This window comes from Paramacrobiotus metropolitanus, unplaced genomic scaffold, assembly GCF_019649055.1.
Source record: "Paramacrobiotus metropolitanus isolate TYO unplaced genomic scaffold, Prichtersi_v1.0 Parri_scaffold0000016, whole genome shotgun sequence".
Lineage (NCBI taxonomy): Eukaryota > Metazoa > Tardigrada > Eutardigrada > Parachela > Macrobiotidae > Paramacrobiotus > Paramacrobiotus metropolitanus.
Genome location: NW_026570236.1, coordinates 392,570 through 410,909, shown reverse-complemented (window position 1 = coordinate 410,909; position 18,340 = coordinate 392,570). Strand labels below are relative to the sequence as shown.

The 18,340-nt window shown below is 38.4% G+C and overlaps 5 protein-coding genes across 6 annotated transcripts; 1 reads left to right on the top strand and 4 right to left on the bottom strand.

Annotated features, from left to right (window-relative positions):
• Window positions 1-38: 38 nt before the first annotated feature.
• LOC129585157 (uncharacterized) lies at window positions 39-1,515 on the top strand. Of its 2 annotated transcripts, none has more exons than XM_055477739.1 (3): window positions 39-467; window positions 528-801; window positions 1,082-1,515. In XM_055477739.1, the coding sequence occupies exons 1-3, from the start codon at window positions 257-259 to the stop codon at window positions 1,353-1,355; spliced, it is 759 nt and encodes a 252-aa protein (XP_055333714.1). In that variant the 5' UTR covers window positions 39-256; the 3' UTR covers window positions 1,356-1,515. The 2 variants fall into 2 exon arrangements, with proteins under 2 accessions (XP_055333714.1, XP_055333715.1); XM_055477740.1 differs by having other exon boundaries at window positions 41-467; window positions 528-711; window positions 1,275-1,515.
• Window positions 1,457-4,745, bottom strand: LOC129585155 (glutathionyl-hydroquinone reductase YqjG-like). Its single transcript, XM_055477738.1, is given in 11 exon segments — window positions 1,457-2,128; window positions 2,326-2,442; window positions 2,603-2,696; window positions 2,767-2,861; window positions 2,863-2,925; window positions 2,995-3,038; window positions 3,161-3,233; window positions 3,677-3,696; window positions 3,842-3,932; window positions 4,048-4,118; window positions 4,186-4,745. Coding segments are annotated over 11 exon segments (915 nt in total). The 5' UTR covers window positions 4,220-4,745; the 3' UTR covers window positions 1,457-1,915.
• A 414-nt stretch (window positions 4,746-5,159) lies between these two features.
• Window positions 5,160-8,257, bottom strand: LOC129585217 (glutathionyl-hydroquinone reductase YqjG-like). Its single transcript, XM_055477817.1, has 11 exons — window positions 7,872-8,257; window positions 7,470-7,494; window positions 7,243-7,313; window positions 6,870-6,960; window positions 6,751-6,770; window positions 6,385-6,457; window positions 6,270-6,313; window positions 6,047-6,201; window positions 5,824-5,917; window positions 5,635-5,751; window positions 5,160-5,562 (listed from the first exon to the last, which is right to left on the bottom strand). Exons 1-11 carry the CDS (start codon window positions 8,064-8,066, stop codon window positions 5,350-5,352), a joined length of 1,098 nt encoding a protein of 365 aa, XP_055333792.1. The 5' UTR covers window positions 8,067-8,257; the 3' UTR covers window positions 5,160-5,349.
• Window positions 8,258-12,831: 4,574 nt separating this feature from the next.
• On the bottom strand, window positions 12,832-14,116 carry LOC129585411 (uncharacterized). The gene is made up of 4 exons (XM_055478074.1): window positions 13,891-14,116; window positions 13,434-13,577; window positions 13,139-13,284; window positions 12,832-12,969 (listed from the first exon to the last, which is right to left on the bottom strand). Exons 1-4 carry the CDS (start codon window positions 13,949-13,951, stop codon window positions 12,832-12,834), a joined length of 489 nt encoding a protein of 162 aa, XP_055334049.1. The 5' UTR covers window positions 13,952-14,116.
• A 205-nt stretch (window positions 14,117-14,321) lies between these two features.
• LOC129585331 (uncharacterized) lies at window positions 14,322-17,531 on the bottom strand. Its single transcript, XM_055477973.1, has 10 exons — window positions 17,128-17,531; window positions 16,938-17,030; window positions 16,761-16,808; window positions 16,573-16,651; window positions 16,252-16,325; window positions 16,004-16,057; window positions 15,430-15,493; window positions 14,985-15,046; window positions 14,850-14,905; window positions 14,322-14,657 (listed from the first exon to the last, which is right to left on the bottom strand). Exons 1-10 carry the CDS (start codon window positions 17,225-17,227, stop codon window positions 14,622-14,624), a joined length of 666 nt encoding a protein of 221 aa, XP_055333948.1. The 5' UTR covers window positions 17,228-17,531; the 3' UTR covers window positions 14,322-14,621.
• Between the last annotated feature and the right edge of the window lie 809 nt (window positions 17,532-18,340).

Genomic DNA, 18,340 nt, shown 5'->3' with positions numbered 1-18,340 from the left:
TAAAAATTTTAAGGCACAGCTCTAGCTGCTTGAGTAAAACAAGGATAATAACAACAACAAAACGAGTATCGTTTGCTCGTATTGTACGCTTGATATGTGTACACAAAGTTACACGAAATTTAGTTAAATTTCAATTTTGTAGAGGATTTCAAATATTAGATATCATGCTGTAATATCCCGTTTTACAGGCAGCTGTCGAATTAGTAACTGTCCACAGTAATTTCTTCAGTATCGTTGTTTTTAATTTGCTCATAACATGGCTGGCCTGAGTTTCGAATCGATTGGTAGATATTTGGGTCAAATAGGCGCTCAAACTGCCGTCGACAATGGTTTAGATCGGAATAGCTTTCCCGAATTGCTCCGTTTGTATACGAATGTTATTGTGGAGACAGCCAGGTCTACACTGAAATGGATCGGTTTGAGCTTTCTGTTCCGCTACCTCTCTGTCGAATTTCTGCTTACCTTTGGTAATAGTACCACATTGAATCTTGAGCGTTACACAGAATTTTTAATCCTTATATTTGCAGTTACTATCCCTACAGCTGCCGCGGAAGGTCAAGGCTATTTGAGCAACATGCAACGCACGATCCTGATGACGACAGACATCGCCGTCGTAATTGCCGTAATATGTGCATGGTTGGCAGTGGGGCAAATTAATTCTCAACAGCACCGCGAAGCTTTGTTCAACCACATTAATCACTTCTGGACCTGGTTTGTTGTGATTGGTGGTGTTTGCGCAATATGCAGCATTGTTTATGCTCTCGTCTTGATTTTCAACCTGAGTTCAGTAGTGTTCTCCACCGTGACAGACCAAGTGGTCGCTGGACATTTCGTCGTGGGACATTTCGCCACATGTTTTTCGTCGCAGCGGCTAATTTGTTTTGGGACAACTCGTTTTGCAGCCGTTTTGCTATGTGACATTTGGTCGCACGGCTTTTGGGGAGCCAGAAAATTATCGACAAGTTTATGGCAACGAACAGTCGTATGGCTATTTGCCACAAAAACGAGTTGTCCTCAGACGAAATGTCCGTAAAACCAAATGTCCCGCGACGACCTGTCGCGTAGCCGTTGTGTTCTCCACAACGATGAGTCTGTGCACTATACTGTATTTTCGCGGGTTGATCCGGGACTGGGAAGTGGCATTAATAGCGTTCTTCGCATCGGCAAATGCCGGCATTGCCGTTGCGGCATATTGTTTGGCGCGGAATTGTTTCGGAACAGGCGTTATGTGCTGTACTCTCGTAAGTGTTATAAAAGGTCAGGAAACTTTGCAGAATGCCCAAAGGACGGAAGCACCTTATTCTGATGATCCCCCATCTTATTCCGAAATCATCGTAACACAACCAGGGTATTAGTAGCATGAGCTTTGAATATTAGGCAACGGCCGGCCAGTTAAAGGAACTGAAATTTTTTCACTGTGGTTAACTTGGAATACAAACATTTTTCTTTGGAATTTCGCTGTTGAAGTATGACTGCCTGGCTCTACTTTCATGTATATCTTTCTTGTTCAATAAATTGTACATGATATTTATTAGCCATGCGATCTCAATATAGATATACATATATGCAAATGCTAAACGAAGAACATGAAAAACCTACTCACTCCTACATGATAGATAATCTCAAAGGTGAAATCGTTCGTTAACGTTAAAAGTGCAAATACATTGAAAACCATACAAGCTCCTGCTCCTCCAGGTCATTCAAGATTTTAAATAAATTTGAGCGCCAAAACTGGTACAGCATTTAGTGATACTTGTACTAGTACAGTAACATCAATAACGTTGCATTAATGTCCAGGAAAAGTGCTCATACGCAATAGCGCTCCAAACGAAATAACTAGAGCCAATTATTTGTAAATTTTGGATTAATGAAAAAGGTTTGGTTATTGTCTGCGCAACATAAATTCTTGCTCATTTTACTTTCCCACCGCTTCCCTTCCATGCGATTGATCCAAATCAATGTTGGCATCAATGGGAACAATATTGCTGGGGTTTAGTTGCTGGAACGATGTATAATAATGATTGCGAATGTGTTCCATATTGACGGTCTTCCTTATGTCGCGCACCTGGTACATGTCTCGTAACCATCCCCATAAATTAGGATAATTTGCTATTTGCTTCTTGGCACACTGCAACAAATAAGGGTTGAACAATCTCAACATAAGTCATAAGTTGAGGTGTAATACTAAAATTCTCTGAAATCGAAGTAATTATAATTATCGCGGCAGCAAAACAAAAAAAACAGAAACACTATCACAGAATATTACACTAAAAAAAACACTATTACAGAATTATCTTCAGAACAACACCCCGCTACATTGCATACCTTAAACAAGATGTAGTAGACACGGTCAAAGCGCAATAAGGTAGTGAACAGCCTGATATCGGCTTCTGTCATCCGACTTCCGGTCAAAAAGCGCTGCTTGGCTAAGATGTCTTCTGCCTGCACAAGTATAATTAGCGCTAACAATAAGGTTGATCAACTTACAATTATTAGAGGTAAATATTATTTACTGAAGGAAGGTATGACGGGTATGTCGTTATAGAAAGCCAATACAAATGAGCGTTAAATTCTGGTCTGGAATCAAGCTTTAATCGCGTACCTTGTCGAGATGCTGGAATAATTTTTTTACCGGTACATCGTATTCCTCTTGGGTTTTGGCGAACGCGCACTTGTAAACACCAATATTAATATGTCTGTAAAATAAGCGCTTTAATTAAAAAAACGTTAACTTCTAACAATTATAAGTACAGTCTGCTGACATACTCAAACACCCATTCGTTAATTGCCTCAATCTCTTTCTGGAGATTGCTTGGGTAGAGGTTGAGTTCTTTCTGGGCAGAATTGTTGCAGTACGTAATCGTCAAATTGGGTGAGGAACATTCGGAGAATGTCAGCGCTTTCGTTGTTAACGATGGTTTTTTTCTGCAGGGAGGCCGTGGCTATCTTGCGCGTACAACTTTTCACCATAATGATCTGTATCGTTGGGCTTACTTGTTTATCCCACAATACCGGCACAGTGATTCTTCCACTGTAACCTGTTTGTACACAATGGGAGAATTTCGCTTACCATTAGTATTTGTATCGGCTCATTGAAAGCTATTTGGGTAGCTAAAGTGCGTTTGCGCACACATTTATATCTATACAGGTTTTTACGTACCCGGACTAGCCATTTCATAAATTTCTCGCAACAAAGACTTGTGATTTACTTCATCAGATGTTGCTCCAGGTCGCTACAATTACAAAGTGTTCAGTACACTGTACACTGTACAGTGTACAGTGTATCCAATGCTTTACAGTCAAGATAAGCCAGAAAATAACGGTTAAACATGACAAGCGTATAAGTTATAACTTATTACCAATAGTTATCTGTTAATTTGTGGCCTTTCGTAATAAACACTTTTAACTACCAATCATTTACTAGTATAAATTACACACAAGTAGCACCTGCAAAATTTTTTTATCTATTTTTAATAGTTGTAAACGAACAAGGGATGTGCCAACTGTCACCTGTGATGCGTATGGTTAACGTTAACAGTATTAGTGTAGATACGAGTAGCTATCGATCCATAAACACTAAACTTGCATTCATAATTTTTTCCGGTTTATCCCGTTAATACAAAAGTTAAAACTTTATCTTACTCTTTCCGAGATTGTTTTTTGTTTCCCCACTTACGTCAGGATTAAAGGCCCATCCTGCGAAGAAAGGGAAATATATACAATGCTAGAAAATCTTAATACCCACTTGGAATCAGCAACAGAGGCGCTCTCATGATCAACCAGCACCCTTAATGCTGTCAGCTATGAAAAATGATCATAAATGTAACATTATTTAATTTACCTGTGCTGCGATCCAGCGCCCAGTCAACAACTGACATAGAAATGGCATCCTCCAGACCTTTTAGGCTTCTTCCGATAATTGTCCGATGCGCCTGCAGAACGTGATCTGTATGTAAGTACGCTGTGCTGTGCAGTGCCAATTTGTTAAATACTGTACATAAGTGTCTGAGAAGTACAAGCAATGAAATGCATAGTTAGTGTAATTACAAATGGACAAGCATAGGAGACATAAAGGTGGTAGCGGTTGGCTGCTGCTGGAAATCCGCTTGATCCATCAGCTGCGATACAGAAAAAACCAAGAAAATTAGCTGGGGCCTATACTATCGAAGTCGTGTTATTTATTACCTGTGATCCAGTTGTGAAAACCGGTAGACGACATTTTTTTAGATAGCAAATACAGGCTGTTCGTGGCGAATCAAGAACTTCCCAGCGGACTGAAATCCCAGCACTGAAGTTTTAAGGAATGTTAGAAGCATGTGCAGCTGTTTGCTGCATCATCGTCCGCAACTAAGAACCGATCAATAAAAAATCTGTATGTGTAGTGCGATAGGTACAACTTGTACAACTGGCTGCGAAAGTGCTGAGTGAATAGAAATAGCAAGTAATTCAACGAAAGGTGGCAGCCGGCATGTCTTGTGGCAGTGCAAGCGCCGTAATCCTGGTAACGCGTTCAGCCGGAAGTCAGGAAACACCGCGAAGGAAGAAACACTGCAAAATGAAATTCCAAGAGGCATATGCATCGTTAAAGAAATATTATATCTAAGTACATGAAAGCCACGCCGGTCATGGTATACTGTGTACTGCAACATGATCATGAAATAACGATAAGGCTGCAAACGCAGAAGCTGCATATTTTTCTACGGTAAGTAATTCAAAATTCATCCAAATAGGTTAAATCTGACTGCTGTAATCCATAATATTAATGTTATCGACATATGCTAACTGATCGGATTACTGGCGGAAGCTCTCCAGTTCGCCGAGGCCTGCGAGTGTTCTTCCAAAATCAGGATTTTACGTACCCGCACTAACTATTCGGCGTTTTACTGCACAGCGCTCAGTTAATACATCATTAATAATTGCTTGTCACATTCGTACTTCAGTAGAATGTTCTCTTCCCGCTTCTCAGATGATCTGCAGAACATGTGTACCCGTACAAAATACGGATACGGCAACAGGAGACTACAAACCCTCTGGGTCACGCCATGAGAGCTGTAATCTTGAAACTGTGCCTCACAGAAATAATACAACCAGTCAGCCACAGGCACCCGGTGTCCACCGATTTCAGTTTTATTTCATTTATACGAATACTTCAGTTCAGCGCGATGCTAATAATCTTTAATAAACTCGAAGAAGTTTCACAAAACTACCTTTTTCCAACACTCTATAAAAACCGATTCAATAAAAGCTTAACAACATCAGAACAACACCATATGCGCCAGAAAGAATAACGACTATATCAATAATATGGATTTATTAAAGATTAAAATCTGTCATGATTTCTCTGTTAACTCATGCACTCAGCTTCTCACGCCCGTGAGCTTCGTCGAAACTGATGTCGGCCTCAATGGGAACGATTGCGTTGGGATTCAGCTCCTTGAACGTTGTGTAATAGTGCTTGCGGATGTGTTCCATATTGACGGTCTTCTTGATACCAGGTTTCTGGTACATATCGCGTACCCAGCCCCACAAGTTGGGATAATTAACGATCTGCTTTTTCGCGCACTGCAACAAAAGTCAAAATTTCAAACAGAGTTAAAACTTCATCTATTGCACCAGCAAAAAAGTACAGCAAACCTTGAACAGCACGTAGTAGACACGATCAAAGCGCAATAAAGTGGTAAACAATCTGACATCAGCTTCCGTCATTTGGCTCCCGGCAATGTAGCGTTGCTTAGACAAAATTCGTTCCGCCTGTTGCACAGGAAAAAAATCAAAGATTACATATAATGTAATTTTTTAAAACGCAGTTTCAACCGTTTTTACCTTGTCCAGGTGTTCGAATAACGCTTTTGCCGGTGTGTCATAATCTTCCTGCGTCTTTGCAAATGCACATTTGTACACGCCACGATTGATGTTTCTGTAAAATTTAATGTACCGGATACGACATCGAAGACCAATTTGCGTCTTTTAAACTGAATTAATTTGATAGTTTCATTGTTAAAGCCGAAATCCAGTGAAGTGAAAACAAGGAACTGAGGATTCTTACTCGAAAACCCATTCATTGATAGTATCGATCTCCTTTTGCAAATTAACCGGGTACAAATCGAGTTTCTTCTGCTCCTCCGTTTTGCTCAGAGCGTCGAACTGGGTACCGAACATACGGAGGATTTCCGAGCTTTCATTGCTCACAATGGTCTTTTTCTACAATAACATCGAGAGGTGAAAACATTTCGCAGACGCCGGCAGTTATGGTACGGCGACTGTCATACCTGTTTATCCCACAGAACCGGAACCGTAATTCGGCCGTCATAGCCTGATGCCAACAACACGACTGTCATACACATTCATATGCGAAGAACTCGAATTTTTGCGTTCACACTATACCTGGACTGGAAGCTTCATACAGTTCCCGCAAAAGTTTCGCATGATTGACATCGTCAGCAGTACATCCCGGTCGCTAAAAACAAATATACTGTAATCAAATTTGAAACATGATTTAACTTATACGAAATAAAACAATTTGCATGAGAAACATAGTTTCGCAGTTAGAAAATACAAGCATCGAAACTTTCCAGTTATTATACTTTACCGTTTAATAATCTTCTTCACTTGTTCTAATACCTACTCTCACATCAGAGAAAGCATCGCAAACGTTCCGTACAAAAATATTTTAATGTTCACCGTCAGATAATATTTTTTGTGAACATCATTGAACATAAATGCAATCACGGCCGTCCACTCTTTACTTACACCAGGATTAATCGACCACCCTTAAACCAAACAGAACAAGCTGAGCGAATTTCAGTGAATTCATACTCGAATCAACATCAGTCACACTACAAAGAACAATACAATCGCAATCAAGCTACCTTTGCTACGATCAAGAGCCCAGTCGACCACTGTCATGGAAATAACATCTTCAAGGCCCTTCAAACTTCGAGCAATGATGGTTCTATGCGCCTAAAGAATAATTTTCGAATTGTAGTCAGAAAAGTCACACAAAAAATCATACTGGAGCAGTCGTGATAACGATTTGCAACGACAGTAAATCTTAACAGAAACTCTTAGAGAAGACTCAGTTGCGGGAGTTGATTGAAATCAAGAACAGATTAGTATTTGTAGAAAACATGCCGTATTTGTTTTCCGACCAAAATAATATTGATGGCATAATGCACAAAAATTACCTTTTCCTTAACAGCTCGAAGTATAAACAGCAATTACTTATGTGAAGCTGACACTTACCCATGGACATGCCCAGGATACATACAGATGGTAGCGGTTGGCTTCTGCCGGAAATTCACTCGATCCGTCCGCTAAGAACAAGCATTTCATTTTAAGCAATAAATCGTGACCATGTTACTACAAATAAATAAACTATACAGCAAGTTAGCAGTTATCAGAACAGTTAAATTTTTGTCATAATTTTAAAAATGCTGACAACAAAACTGAATCCGCATTATGCAACTTGCCTTTGATCCAGTTTCGAAACTGCGACTGCAAACGAAAAACACACAATTCACAATAGAATCTCGTAATGGAATTAGTACAGAATTTTAATAATGCTTTTATTATTAATTTATCTTCACAAGCTACACTTTTGTTTCAGTTTTGTTTTTAAATCGTCAACACTTGCAGTTTATCACTTAACCCTTACTTGATTATTCTCACTATTTCACTGAATTTCAGTTTTTCACTTTAGCACTCTAATAATAGTTCGCTGTAACTGCAAAATCAAACGTTCATAATCGACGGTTATCAATTTTACGAGTTCAGAGCTCTTATCGTATTGTACTGTATCTATATTCTATATAGGCTGTTCTGTCCCTACAGCGTATGCTGCATCCAGCACTCGTTCAAGAGATTTTGCTTACCTGTTGCAAAAGTCTCTTAGCATTATCAGTTTCTTGTGGTTTCTTCCCTGCATTCTCTTGATTCTTCGAATCGCCGCTCATGTTTGTAGAATATGCTATCCGAAAGAAGGATAAAAACGCTTGCGAAGAGAAGCTGATGTGATAGGAATGTTTGGAAACCGTGCTCAACTTCGAAAACCCGGAATAATTCAGCATACGGCCACGGGATACAGTACCAAATCACAAAAATGTGTTATTAATATCAAAAACAACTGTCAAGGATTCAAATGTTACTTATAAAGTAGCAATAACTTAAAAAGCAAACAATTTAACAACTGTAAACTGTGGTGACTCTGCGAAATCAACCTTCTGTCTGCAAAGCGCAAAGTTGCAAACAGCTGTCTTCGGCGTTCAGTAGTCTCTGTTGAAGTCTTGTGTTCTGCTGACGTCATCGTACACCGGAGGCGAACAAGCTGCAGAGTGCAGTATTGCAGACTCTGTCACTGCAGAGTAGTAGTACGTAAACTTAAAAAATCTTTGATAATAATTTTTATTAGTTTTTATTATTGATTTTGAACAAGCCGAATATAAAGCAGCCACATAGGGCAATTATTTACCGCAATACGTGCTTCATGTTTTTCCATGTTTCAGGATAAAAGATGTTCCGATAAAATTACGCGTACCGGCGTACGGTCACAGTACAGTATATATTCGAGCGGGCGAGCGAAGCGAGCCCGCGTTTTTTTCAATATAAGCACTTTGAGGTTTTAAGACACGGCGACCTTGACCTTCAGGTTCCTCACACCCCGAAACTGCGGTTCTAAGACACGGCGACCCAGACCTTTGGGTCGCCAAGTGACCTTTAGTGACCTTTGTTTCACGACACCCCGAAACTGCGGTTCTAAGACACGGCGACCCTGACCTTCAGGTCGCCGTGTGACCCTTTGGCCTACAAGTACCCGGAACTTAAAACTGTTCTTAAGACTGGGCGATCGTAAACGTTGGGTCGCTTTCAATCCAAAGTTTTGATCTTTCGTATATTTACGGGACATAGCAGCAGTTCGATAACTTAGCCGCAATCTAAATTTAGAAGTAAAATTTCTAAGTGTTTTAGAAGAATTTTGAATGTTTGAAAGTATTTCGAAACTATTCTGAAAGGTATAAAAAAATTTAAATTACCTTCGAAAACATTATTGAATACGTTTAACTATGTTAAAACGTTTTTCAATATTACGAATAAATATTTATAGATATGTAGAAATTTTTGTAAATTTGTTTAAACATCATTATTGTATCCTCGGATGTTTAGAACAGACTTCATTGCCCTAAATATCTTTTAAAAATTTTTGAACTTTCAAATCAAATAACTATCTCAGATAATTTCCGTTTTGTGCTTGCGGGTCCCTTTTATAACCTACTCGTGGCAAGGGTACTAACAGTGCTTCGTGATTATCATCGAACAAGATTCCGTACAATAGGCATTGGGACCAGGAGCTCTCGACAAACTACCCAACAGCACTTCTAACTAAAAAGCCAGTTCCACTTGGCTCCTGTTCACTTAAGCAGAACATTTTTACTGAATTATCATCGGATGAAACCTGTTGCAATATATCGATTTTTTATCTGAAATACTTCGCCATATACACGTTGCATATTAAAATGATACAAAAGGCTGCCAGGTGCCACGTTTTCTATTGTGCATAGGAAGCACTAACCTTTTCAAGCCAAGCATAAAACCAACCATTCAGACCGAGATATTGAAAACTTTGGTAAATGTTGTTATTTTGACAAGTAAGATCAGAGTAATCGAGAAATCGTTAGCTTCACCGCTTCACGTACTTAAACGCTTCGGCCAGCCCAATTTTTTATCGTAATTGAAGACCTGAGAAATAATTCAATAGCTACACGGCAAACCTTGAACACATGAATGGCAAAATATATAAATATTTAACGGTTAAATTTTTGTCGACAATTTGTTTTCAAAGTTTTACAAAATCGATAATAAATTAATTTTATTTACTACATTTTTTATTAAATCCCAAATCAATTTGTAAGAAGATTTTACTTGCGATTTCGAAAATAAATTGAAAGATTTTGCTAAATTGCTATGTTTTTTTGGTTTTTTTTAACTCAGAAATTCTTAACAGCAAACGAACTTAAAATTTGAAAAGTGCATAATCATAACACAAAAGCTTCTGGAAGTGTCGAACAGAAATCCAGCGTGAGAGCGGCTATCATTCAACAAGAACAATGTCGTTTATCATTTTGTCTTCTATATCGCAAACCGGTTTCCGCACTGTTAATTATTCAGGCTCGTTCGATAGAGAATTTTTTAAACTGCCGACATTAACAGCACTTTTCTGAAAATTTAAGCTGTGCTCGTTTCCAACGTCGCCAATTAAAATAGTGTGAAAAGTTTTCGTGTCTCAAGTTGCAAAACATATTAACTTCAGGCATTTCTTTTACGCATGGACATTTGGAATATTTCAGCTGTCTCGTGTGAAAGGCCTCCTGTTTTAAAAGTATTGCAGTTGTAGACATGTTGCTTGAGCTATGCCAGTTATGCAGTTTTCGCACTGTGTGACTATTCCAAAAATGCCGTTTTCTATTTGATTTGTGCGAGTATATATTAAAATAAAAGAATAAAAGGAGGTGTGGCGATCTTGTCTGCGCATCCATGCTAAACGACCCTCTTGGGGCAATTTTTAAGCTGTGCGTATTACTCGATAGCCCTAATTTAGTAGGTTTTTACAAAATTAGTTTGATTTGAGAAAACGAGTAGAAGTACGTTTTAAAGGTAGCTCTGGGAAACCTTACTATACAAAGTCTACGGAATCATGCAACAGCCAATCAGGGAAATTGAAAATAACTGCGAAAGCAGTTCATGGTTAAATAACTGCGCCTTCAAGAGCGGTATGTGTGAGTTTAACGTATCCGCTCGTCTATGGGGTGTGAGAATATTAATTTTACTGTTGGACCAGAAATATTGATTGGCTGTTGCTTGAAACGGAGGCTTTACTGTGACCGTGAACCATGTTTTACCTGTTCCACTTCGCATTTTAATCATTTGTCAAAATTCATTGCTTTATTTATTTTTAGTAAAAACTAAAGATTTAGGAAGCACAGTTCAGTATTTCTGAACTATTAACGGAAGGCGGAGCCGAAGGGGACGCCGAGCTGCTGCGCGAGCAGAGCTCGCGGAGCAGCAAGTCAGACATTTAATTTCTGCATATAAAGAAATATGAATAAAATAATTCCCAGTGTCCGACGTGGTCAACCTGCTCAGGGTGCGGGTACTGGGTAACTATAATCTAGGTACGTGCAAAAAATAAATAAAATATAAAAAGATGAACTGAATACCACTTAAATTAGTACTTACCGATATTTATTAAAAACTTTTACGGAGTTTCAAGATAACGGACAGCACAAAAGTTAGTACACCGATTACCATAATTTAACGTTCTCTGGTAAATGACCGTCAGTAGAAAATATGGAAATATATGCAATATTTATATGTTATGGAAAACACGGATTGCTGCTGTTTTCGGTAGGCGCGATTCATATACCACATGATACAAAAGTTGTTGGATTTTTCGCAACGTTTTCGTTTCAGGGAATGGGTATGGAAGGGTTTGCGTACGTGCCAGCCCGACACTATAGAAAACATTAAATGTAACTGAAACAATCGAAATTCCATTTTACAAGTAGTGGTTGGGCTTTGTGCTGCGTTTGCGGCATTATGGTTGTAATAATTCGGTCACTTTAGCGTTTTCCAACAGGGGACTGGTGGTGAAAACTCGTGTGAAAAAACGTTACGCAAACTTGAATTGCTCCGTAGTGCTGCTATGGTACCGGGTAGTAGCATTTACTGCAGCGTAGGAAGTTAATAGTGGTACTGTATATTTTAAACGTTAACATGCATTTGAAGAAAAAACCATTTATTATGACTTAAGCGCCAGGTTTATTGTAAAAATTAAGCGTAAAAGTATTCCAGAACAAATAACCTAAATAACCTTAGTAACAGTCTTTAATCACGTAAGTAAGGTTAGTTATTTTTACAGTAGTTCGTTTAATTTCTTCCGCGCAATTTGCGAGGGTCTGCCAGTTTTTCTTAATAATTTCTGGCTGCTTGATAGGTGTCAACAAAATATGCCAGTTTAACAATTCAGGGTAGCTTACACATCGCCCTTCCAAGAAAAAAATCAAATCAGGTTAGCTTCTAAATCGTTAGTCAGGGACTGGCTTTCTGGCTGGCCTTACTTGCGGATTTCACGAGCTTTAATTGTGCAAAGTTTCTGTTATTCCTTGCACTGGACAAACACGTCTGAAAAGAAGCACTTTTCTAATTTTGGAGTGTGTAATTTCGGTTTCCCGCTTCCAGGACATCATCGAAATCTATCCAATTTTTCAAATTAATTCATACAGAAACTCGTTCTTAAGATAATTCTAGCTTGATTCAAGATATGCGTGTTAAAAACACAGATATTTCACACAGAAAATTTGTACATGCCGGTTCATTATGAGACTGTTGATGATGAACCGGTTTGCTAAAAAACCAATTGAAATTGTATATCACCTATAACTCTTCAACCGGATGTCGAGTCCACAAACGGGTTTCACTTCAGTATACTTAAATCATTTATCTACAAAATGTCGTGAAAAAATATCAAAAGTGTTTGGTGTATGCGAAACCGAAAGTTTGCTTGCAGTTAGTCCTAATAATAGCAATCGCAAAGGTCAGTTCTGCAGCTTCAGTGCTTACCTGTTAAACACTTAATACGTTCGCTGCCTTACATATTGAAAATTAAATACCGCCGCCCGCTTGCCCTAAGGGCGGTTACGACCTTTATGCTAGTATATGATAATATTGTAATAATTTATTTCTACTGAATGTTAGCAACAGTACTGTACGCTTATCATTCGTCACGGTTTTAATATTCAATTTAACGGGTTAACAATACTGTAAGCTAGAACTGAATCGCTACAAATAATAACCGAAAATTATTAGCAGCAAGAATGACCACTGCAGTATGAACCCCGTGGTGCATTTCCGCAGTGAACTGTTACAATAATTATCCCATGAGCAGAAACAAAACATGTGATGGGTTCTCTCCACGATCTGCAAGCGTAAAAAGTCCATTCACGTGATGTTACGACCTCTTACAGATGCATCCGCGTAAACAGCGCAGAAACAACCAAGCGTTGCCAGTTTGGGTGCATAGGGTATCTTTGTAAATTAAACCGTCATACTATGGTGAAAGACAATCGAACATTAGTTAAGCTAGTACCTTTTGATGCGGCTCCGAAACAATGACATCTTTATTCAAGCGGATGTCGTGTGCGCCTAATCGACACCCTTCGTACTTATCCGCTGGAATATCCCGTCGAACGCTGATGAATGTCGATAGGCACCCGCGTGTAGTCAAATTCGACCCTGAAATGCAACATAATCTGAAAGATTCCTTTCTTTGTGTCATCACAAACCGACACAAAAACTAGGTGTCCAGACGGTTTGCGAATGTTCACCAAGAGTTCCGTATGCTGTACTGAATTACCGGTCCCGCATTCGTAACATCCACCCACCTAACACTGTGTCAGTTATCTTAACGCAAGCATCGTACGGATCGGGGCATTCAAGGTTTTTCACTAAACGCCAGTCGAGCGTTTCCGTCGAGCATCCCGGCTGCGTTCCCATACACTGGTAACAGCGAATGCCACACACATTTTCTGGAGATCGCAACCAGTTAAAAATAGCTCCTTTTGTACTTAGATGATAGCTATTAATTCTGTACAAACATTATCTTACAATGCTAACAACTGCAAGCAATCGCTCAAGCCGCAAGCGTACTTTAAGCTTAAAGAAAAATTAATTTAAATACAATGTACAGTATAAAGTACTATTAACTTCTACATTTTATATGTTGCAATTATACTACAATAATTCGTTGGGAACTAAAATTTAGTTAGAGAAAAATTAAATAATTGCAGTTGTAACAATTATTGGGATCATCATACAATAGATTGTCCTGCTTTGCCTTACCGTTTCTAAATATCAGAATGGTAACAGTAAGTGTAACCAGGTGCTGTTTCGCGAATACCATAATTTTACTTAATGTTGGCGAATCGGTGACGTGTAAAGTAATTCGCGATCTATCGAGTTAATCCAGGTAATCCACAAGAACCAGCGCAACTGAGAATTTAATGTGAATAACTTTTTTTGAAGACTGGCGTGTCTCTCGGAAGCTAGCTGAAAGTCCATTCGCATGCTGTCCTGTGCAAATTCAAACTAATTTTGCTCATGTTTTTGTCTCATGTTAACGTTAGCATCTGTTGTACCCACGCAGTGCCTCTAGCTTTGTCTACATAAGAAGATTTATGCAATTGGTTTACATATTTTGATACTCAAGATGGTCAGTAAACAAACCTGCTAGCTTTTAGCATAATATTATAATGAATACAGTGGACACACATTTCTGAAGTACAGTATTCGTACAATGTTGCTTGCGCGACGGACCACATGGTTGGTTAGCTGTGTCTTGTTTCAGACGACGCATCCTTTAACATAATATGCAAAAAATAGTCCATGCCGCAAATGCACATTACAATAACAAATCAATTATGAGTAGAAATACGTTAATTGGGCCAAGCTCCAAATCAAAGGAGCCAAATTTATGTACTTCAACAAAAATGGTGCAAGGTATGAGATCAGTTTTGAGGTGTATGGAAACCGTTGGAAATTCTGGTATTAAGGCTTTCCGCTGCCGGAGCATGTTATCCGTGATTTCCTACCGTGATATACGGACAGCACTAAAACAAAGTGCAATAATTATTATACCATTGCAACGCTTAATAGTAATTTTTAACGCATTCCACTTAATTAATAAGTGTTATTGTTTCAACTTAAGTGAACTGTCATTTTGCGAAAATACAAAAAAAACAACTGGATAATTACCTGGTTTGACTTGTATGATGTGTTTGTTATACTACTGTCAGCTTTACCTGAATCCAGACCCAGTGGAAATAATTATCCCATGGATTCATAGCTTGACCTAAGCCTGCAAAAACACTCGAAATTCATGGTAAGCGACAAAATTTGCTAAAGTTTGAGGACATCATGTTTTACGTGCGTCCTACCTGTCATAACAAAATTCGTATCGCATTTAACAATCCACTGACCATCGTAATGCTCGCCATATCTGTTAAAATCCGTATAGCGTCATCGTGTTTTTGTTCTAGAGATTTCTTTACTATTTGACATTTCTGTATGCTTCAGTGTCAAGTACTGTAAATGCAAAAAATGCGTGAACAAACATATTTTGGAACATTTGTGACTGATCTACAATAAATTTCATTGATCTTGATCATGCCTAGTTAGGGTTGGCCTGAATTCTGTTTAAAATTAACTAATTGCAGGATATGATATTTGTTGCAGGATATGATAATTGCAGGATATGATCTTTTTTGTTGTTGTTGTAGGTTAGAAAGCAACAATAAATGTTTTGTAGTACTGTGCTAGAAACGCTTAGGAATCAGCTTTAACATAACAGCAGTAGCCGTATACAGTAATTAATTAACTTACTTGTCGTGTGTATACTTCCATTGACAGCGACTATAATCCAGTGCATACTGCGGTGGTGTTTTGCCTAAACAGTGAAAGGTCACGAAGCTACTTTAATTTGTAAGATTTCTATGATATCAGAAACGGCATGGTAATTAGCCCTCTGAATGCTTGAATTAGTCTTTTCATGGGTCGGATGCGTCACGGTACTGTAACTAATAGTGCTCAGCCAATCTTACGAACACAAAATCGTTAGGTTTGTTTCCTTCAATAAATCAAAGTGATTGTTCAAAAACAGCATGCCCTGCATAGTGCACAAAAATAATTTTATGTATCGTATATTTAAAAAATAATTATTCTAACCGCCAGGCGATAGTAAAATGGCCTTTAAATTATGAACGTCGGAGACTGATTTGATAGCACATGCAGCATCGACCGGTACAGTATATTTCTTGGTTGAGACAGACTCTGTACAATTAGTATTTCAATTTAAAATTAATAAGGGGGAGCACCTTTATTGTTCATAGTTAATAGTGTGCAATAATGTAGAGTCTACTCTGTAATACAAAATACTTAATTAGCGGTGCTTTCTTACAGCATTTCATCAGCGATGGATAAACAGGATCGTATGACTCCAGCGCAAACAGCCCTACAACAAAGATTAAAATTTACAGAACTTTTTTAATATATACACAGTGCCAAAATTTTAATATACAGCAGGACACCGTGCAAACAAAAGAGAATCAGTGGCTGCACTGGATTTTGTTTGTATCGGTGTTAAGTCTTCGCACAGTAATTCGTAGCGACACTGTGCAGAATCGTAAATCTTATTCGCTTACTCACCGGTTACAAAAGTATTGTAGGTATCTCCCGGATAATATTGATCATAGCAATAAAATTCCCGTAGAGTAAGATTCCTGAAAGCCCAAATTTCGATATGATTGCTAACATCGACAAGTTAGTTTATTAATGACGTGAGCCCATTTTTGTTTTTGAAATCTTCGATTGATAAATTCAGAATTTTAATATCTTCTTCGCTTCGGTCTTAAATTATTGTTAGTGCTAGACAACAGCGGTGCACTTCCCTAGAGTAGTTGAGATATCAGGTCGAAGCACTAACCGTGCGCAAATAATTTTTATTTCAATTTAATGAATGTACTTTACCTTACGTTACAGTAGGGGTAGTATGGATATATTCCCTGAGATGGAGGTTTCAAGGGAAACATAAAGTAGCACCAAACTTCTGCATCGTTGAAATATCAGAAAAGTCAGTGTTGCAATATAGAGTAGAGACCGATTGTCTTATACGTATTGTATATATAGATATTCTGAATATCTCAGTTTAGCCTTACGAGATAGGCCTCGGAATTGGTAGTTAAAATCGTAAATCCCGATCATTCCTGTAATTGCACACATTAATGACTGGTAAATGTTATAATTTACAACATTCTGGCTTTAGCTTAAATAAATTGCTTTTTATTTTTTGTTTGGCTGTAAGTATCGACTGTATCGTCGTCAATACCCGCTACCTTCTCCATCTCCGCACTCGATCATCCATTTTTCTCTGTCATTATTCTGTCCTCCGCCTAAGTTTCCAGCCGCTATTACGCAGTCGCCAGTGCCTGTACGAAAAAATCGTGTCGTCGTTTTACAAAATTTCGTGTGTATATATAGCGTATATTCATTAATTAATTTTTTAGTCCTGTAGTTTTACCGCACCGTAACATTTTACATGGTCATAATATCCCCATGTCGGAATAACAATAAGACAAATCACGAGCGCGCAGGAAGTAATAAAATACAAGAAAGTTCCCTGCATTCCCTTGAAAATTTCACCAACTGTACAAAGCACATTTGGTTGTAATTCAGGATGATAATCCACATGCAAAAAAATGTGCGGAAAATTTACATCAGATACCACAGACAATGCCTGTCTTTATCCTCTATCAACAGTTATACCATTAAAAACGTAAAGCGGCAAACATCAACAAAACAAGAGTACGGTAGCCAAAAAAACATCTAAGAGTACGGCACCCGCCGTTTTTTTCTAAATAAAAAAAAGGTACTGCACAGATGCTAAAAACACATACAAAGTAAGGTGCGTAGGAGCAGTACGTATAAAGATCGTTCTTGACCGGTGTGCATAATATACATCGCTGCTTTTCATCATCTTGTCTTCGGCTCGTGCGGATCTGGAAGTAGACGCTGACATTTTGTGCTCCAAGCACGAATATGAATGCAGAAGAGTCGATAACCCTTGCCCGAAGTGTACGCGTAACGCGTACGGCATAATGTAAAACGTTTTTGTCTGTTGTACGGTATAAATTGCGCGTGGCAGTTAAAAAATTATTATATAAATCCATCACGCATTATAACCGTAAAACTGCAGGTGTTGTAATTTAATGGATATGGATATATAATTTAATGGATATTGTATGGATACGCTCAACTCGATCTACCCTACACAGTATGTATTGTGTGGTCATAGTGCGTTTCTTCCAGCCGCTGTATTCTATCGGACATATGTAATTATTGTCTTTTTATTGAATCGTTTTTCAGGGAATATGCAGAGTATATAATACTCTGGTTGCTGTTATTATCATGACTTGCATTGCGCTTGGTAGGAAATTGATATGCCGATATTACGATATAATAGGCTTGTAAAGGTTGCAGCATATAGTACTTCTACGGGTACCGAAGTTCGAACACAGCCGCTGAATACGTCACTCTGACCAATGTTAGTCGACTTAGAAATCTATACAATAGGTGCGGCCGGTGTAACGATATTAGTTGTCTGGTTTGTAGTATTTTACGAGCAGGTATCCGGAAAAACACAGTCGATGAAAGTGATTGGTCTTGAACTTCTATCAATCACGCTTTGTGCAGTGCTAAAACCGCCGACCGTCACCTTTTCTTGAATTTCAAAACCATC

Bases quoted from the DNA above. Each gene is read 5' to 3' on its own strand.
- LOC129585411 (XM_055478074.1), bottom strand. From the start codon at position 13,951: ATGGTATTCGCGAAACAGCACCTGGTTACACTTACTGTTACCATTCTG. The intron at 13,578-13,890 runs GTAAGGCAAAGC...TGCGATCTCCAG, and splicing joins CATTCTGATATTTAGAAACG to AAAATGTGTGTGGCATTCGC. The intron at 12,970-13,138 runs GTACTAGCTTAA...TTACGCTTGCAG, and splicing joins TTTCGGAGCCGCATCAAAAG to ATCGTGGAGAGAACCCATCA.
- LOC129585217 (XM_055477817.1), bottom strand. From the start codon at position 8,066: ATGCTGAATTATTCCGGGTTTTCGAAGTTGAGCACGGTTTCCAAACAT. The intron at 7,314-7,469 runs GCAAGTTGCATA...GCTTGTTCTTAG, and splicing joins GTTTCGAAACTGGATCAAAG to CGGACGGATCGAGTGAATTT. The intron at 5,918-6,046 runs GTAAGAATCCTC...TAAATTTTACAG, and splicing joins ATCAATGAATGGGTTTTCGA to AAACATCAATCGTGGCGTGT.
- LOC129585157 (XM_055477739.1), top strand. From the start codon at position 257: ATGGCTGGCCTGAGTTTCGAATCGATTGGTAGATATTTGGGTCAAATA. The intron at 468-527 runs GTAATAGTACCA...TTATATTTGCAG, and splicing joins CGAATTTCTGCTTACCTTTG to TTACTATCCCTACAGCTGCC. The intron at 802-1,081 runs CGTGACAGACCA...TGTGTTCTCCAC, and splicing joins AGTTCAGTAGTGTTCTCCAC to AACGATGAGTCTGTGCACTA.
- LOC129585331 (XM_055477973.1), bottom strand. From the start codon at position 17,227: ATGCAGGGAACTTTCTTGTATTTTATTACTTCCTGCGCGCTCGTGATT. The intron at 16,652-16,760 runs GTAAGGCTAAAC...TCAACGATGCAG, and splicing joins CCAATTCCGAGGCCTATCTC to AAGTTTGGTGCTACTTTATG. The intron at 14,658-14,849 runs GTAAAGCTGACA...ACTTTGTTTTAG, and splicing joins TCCACTGGGTCTGGATTCAG to TGCTGTCCGTATATCACGGT.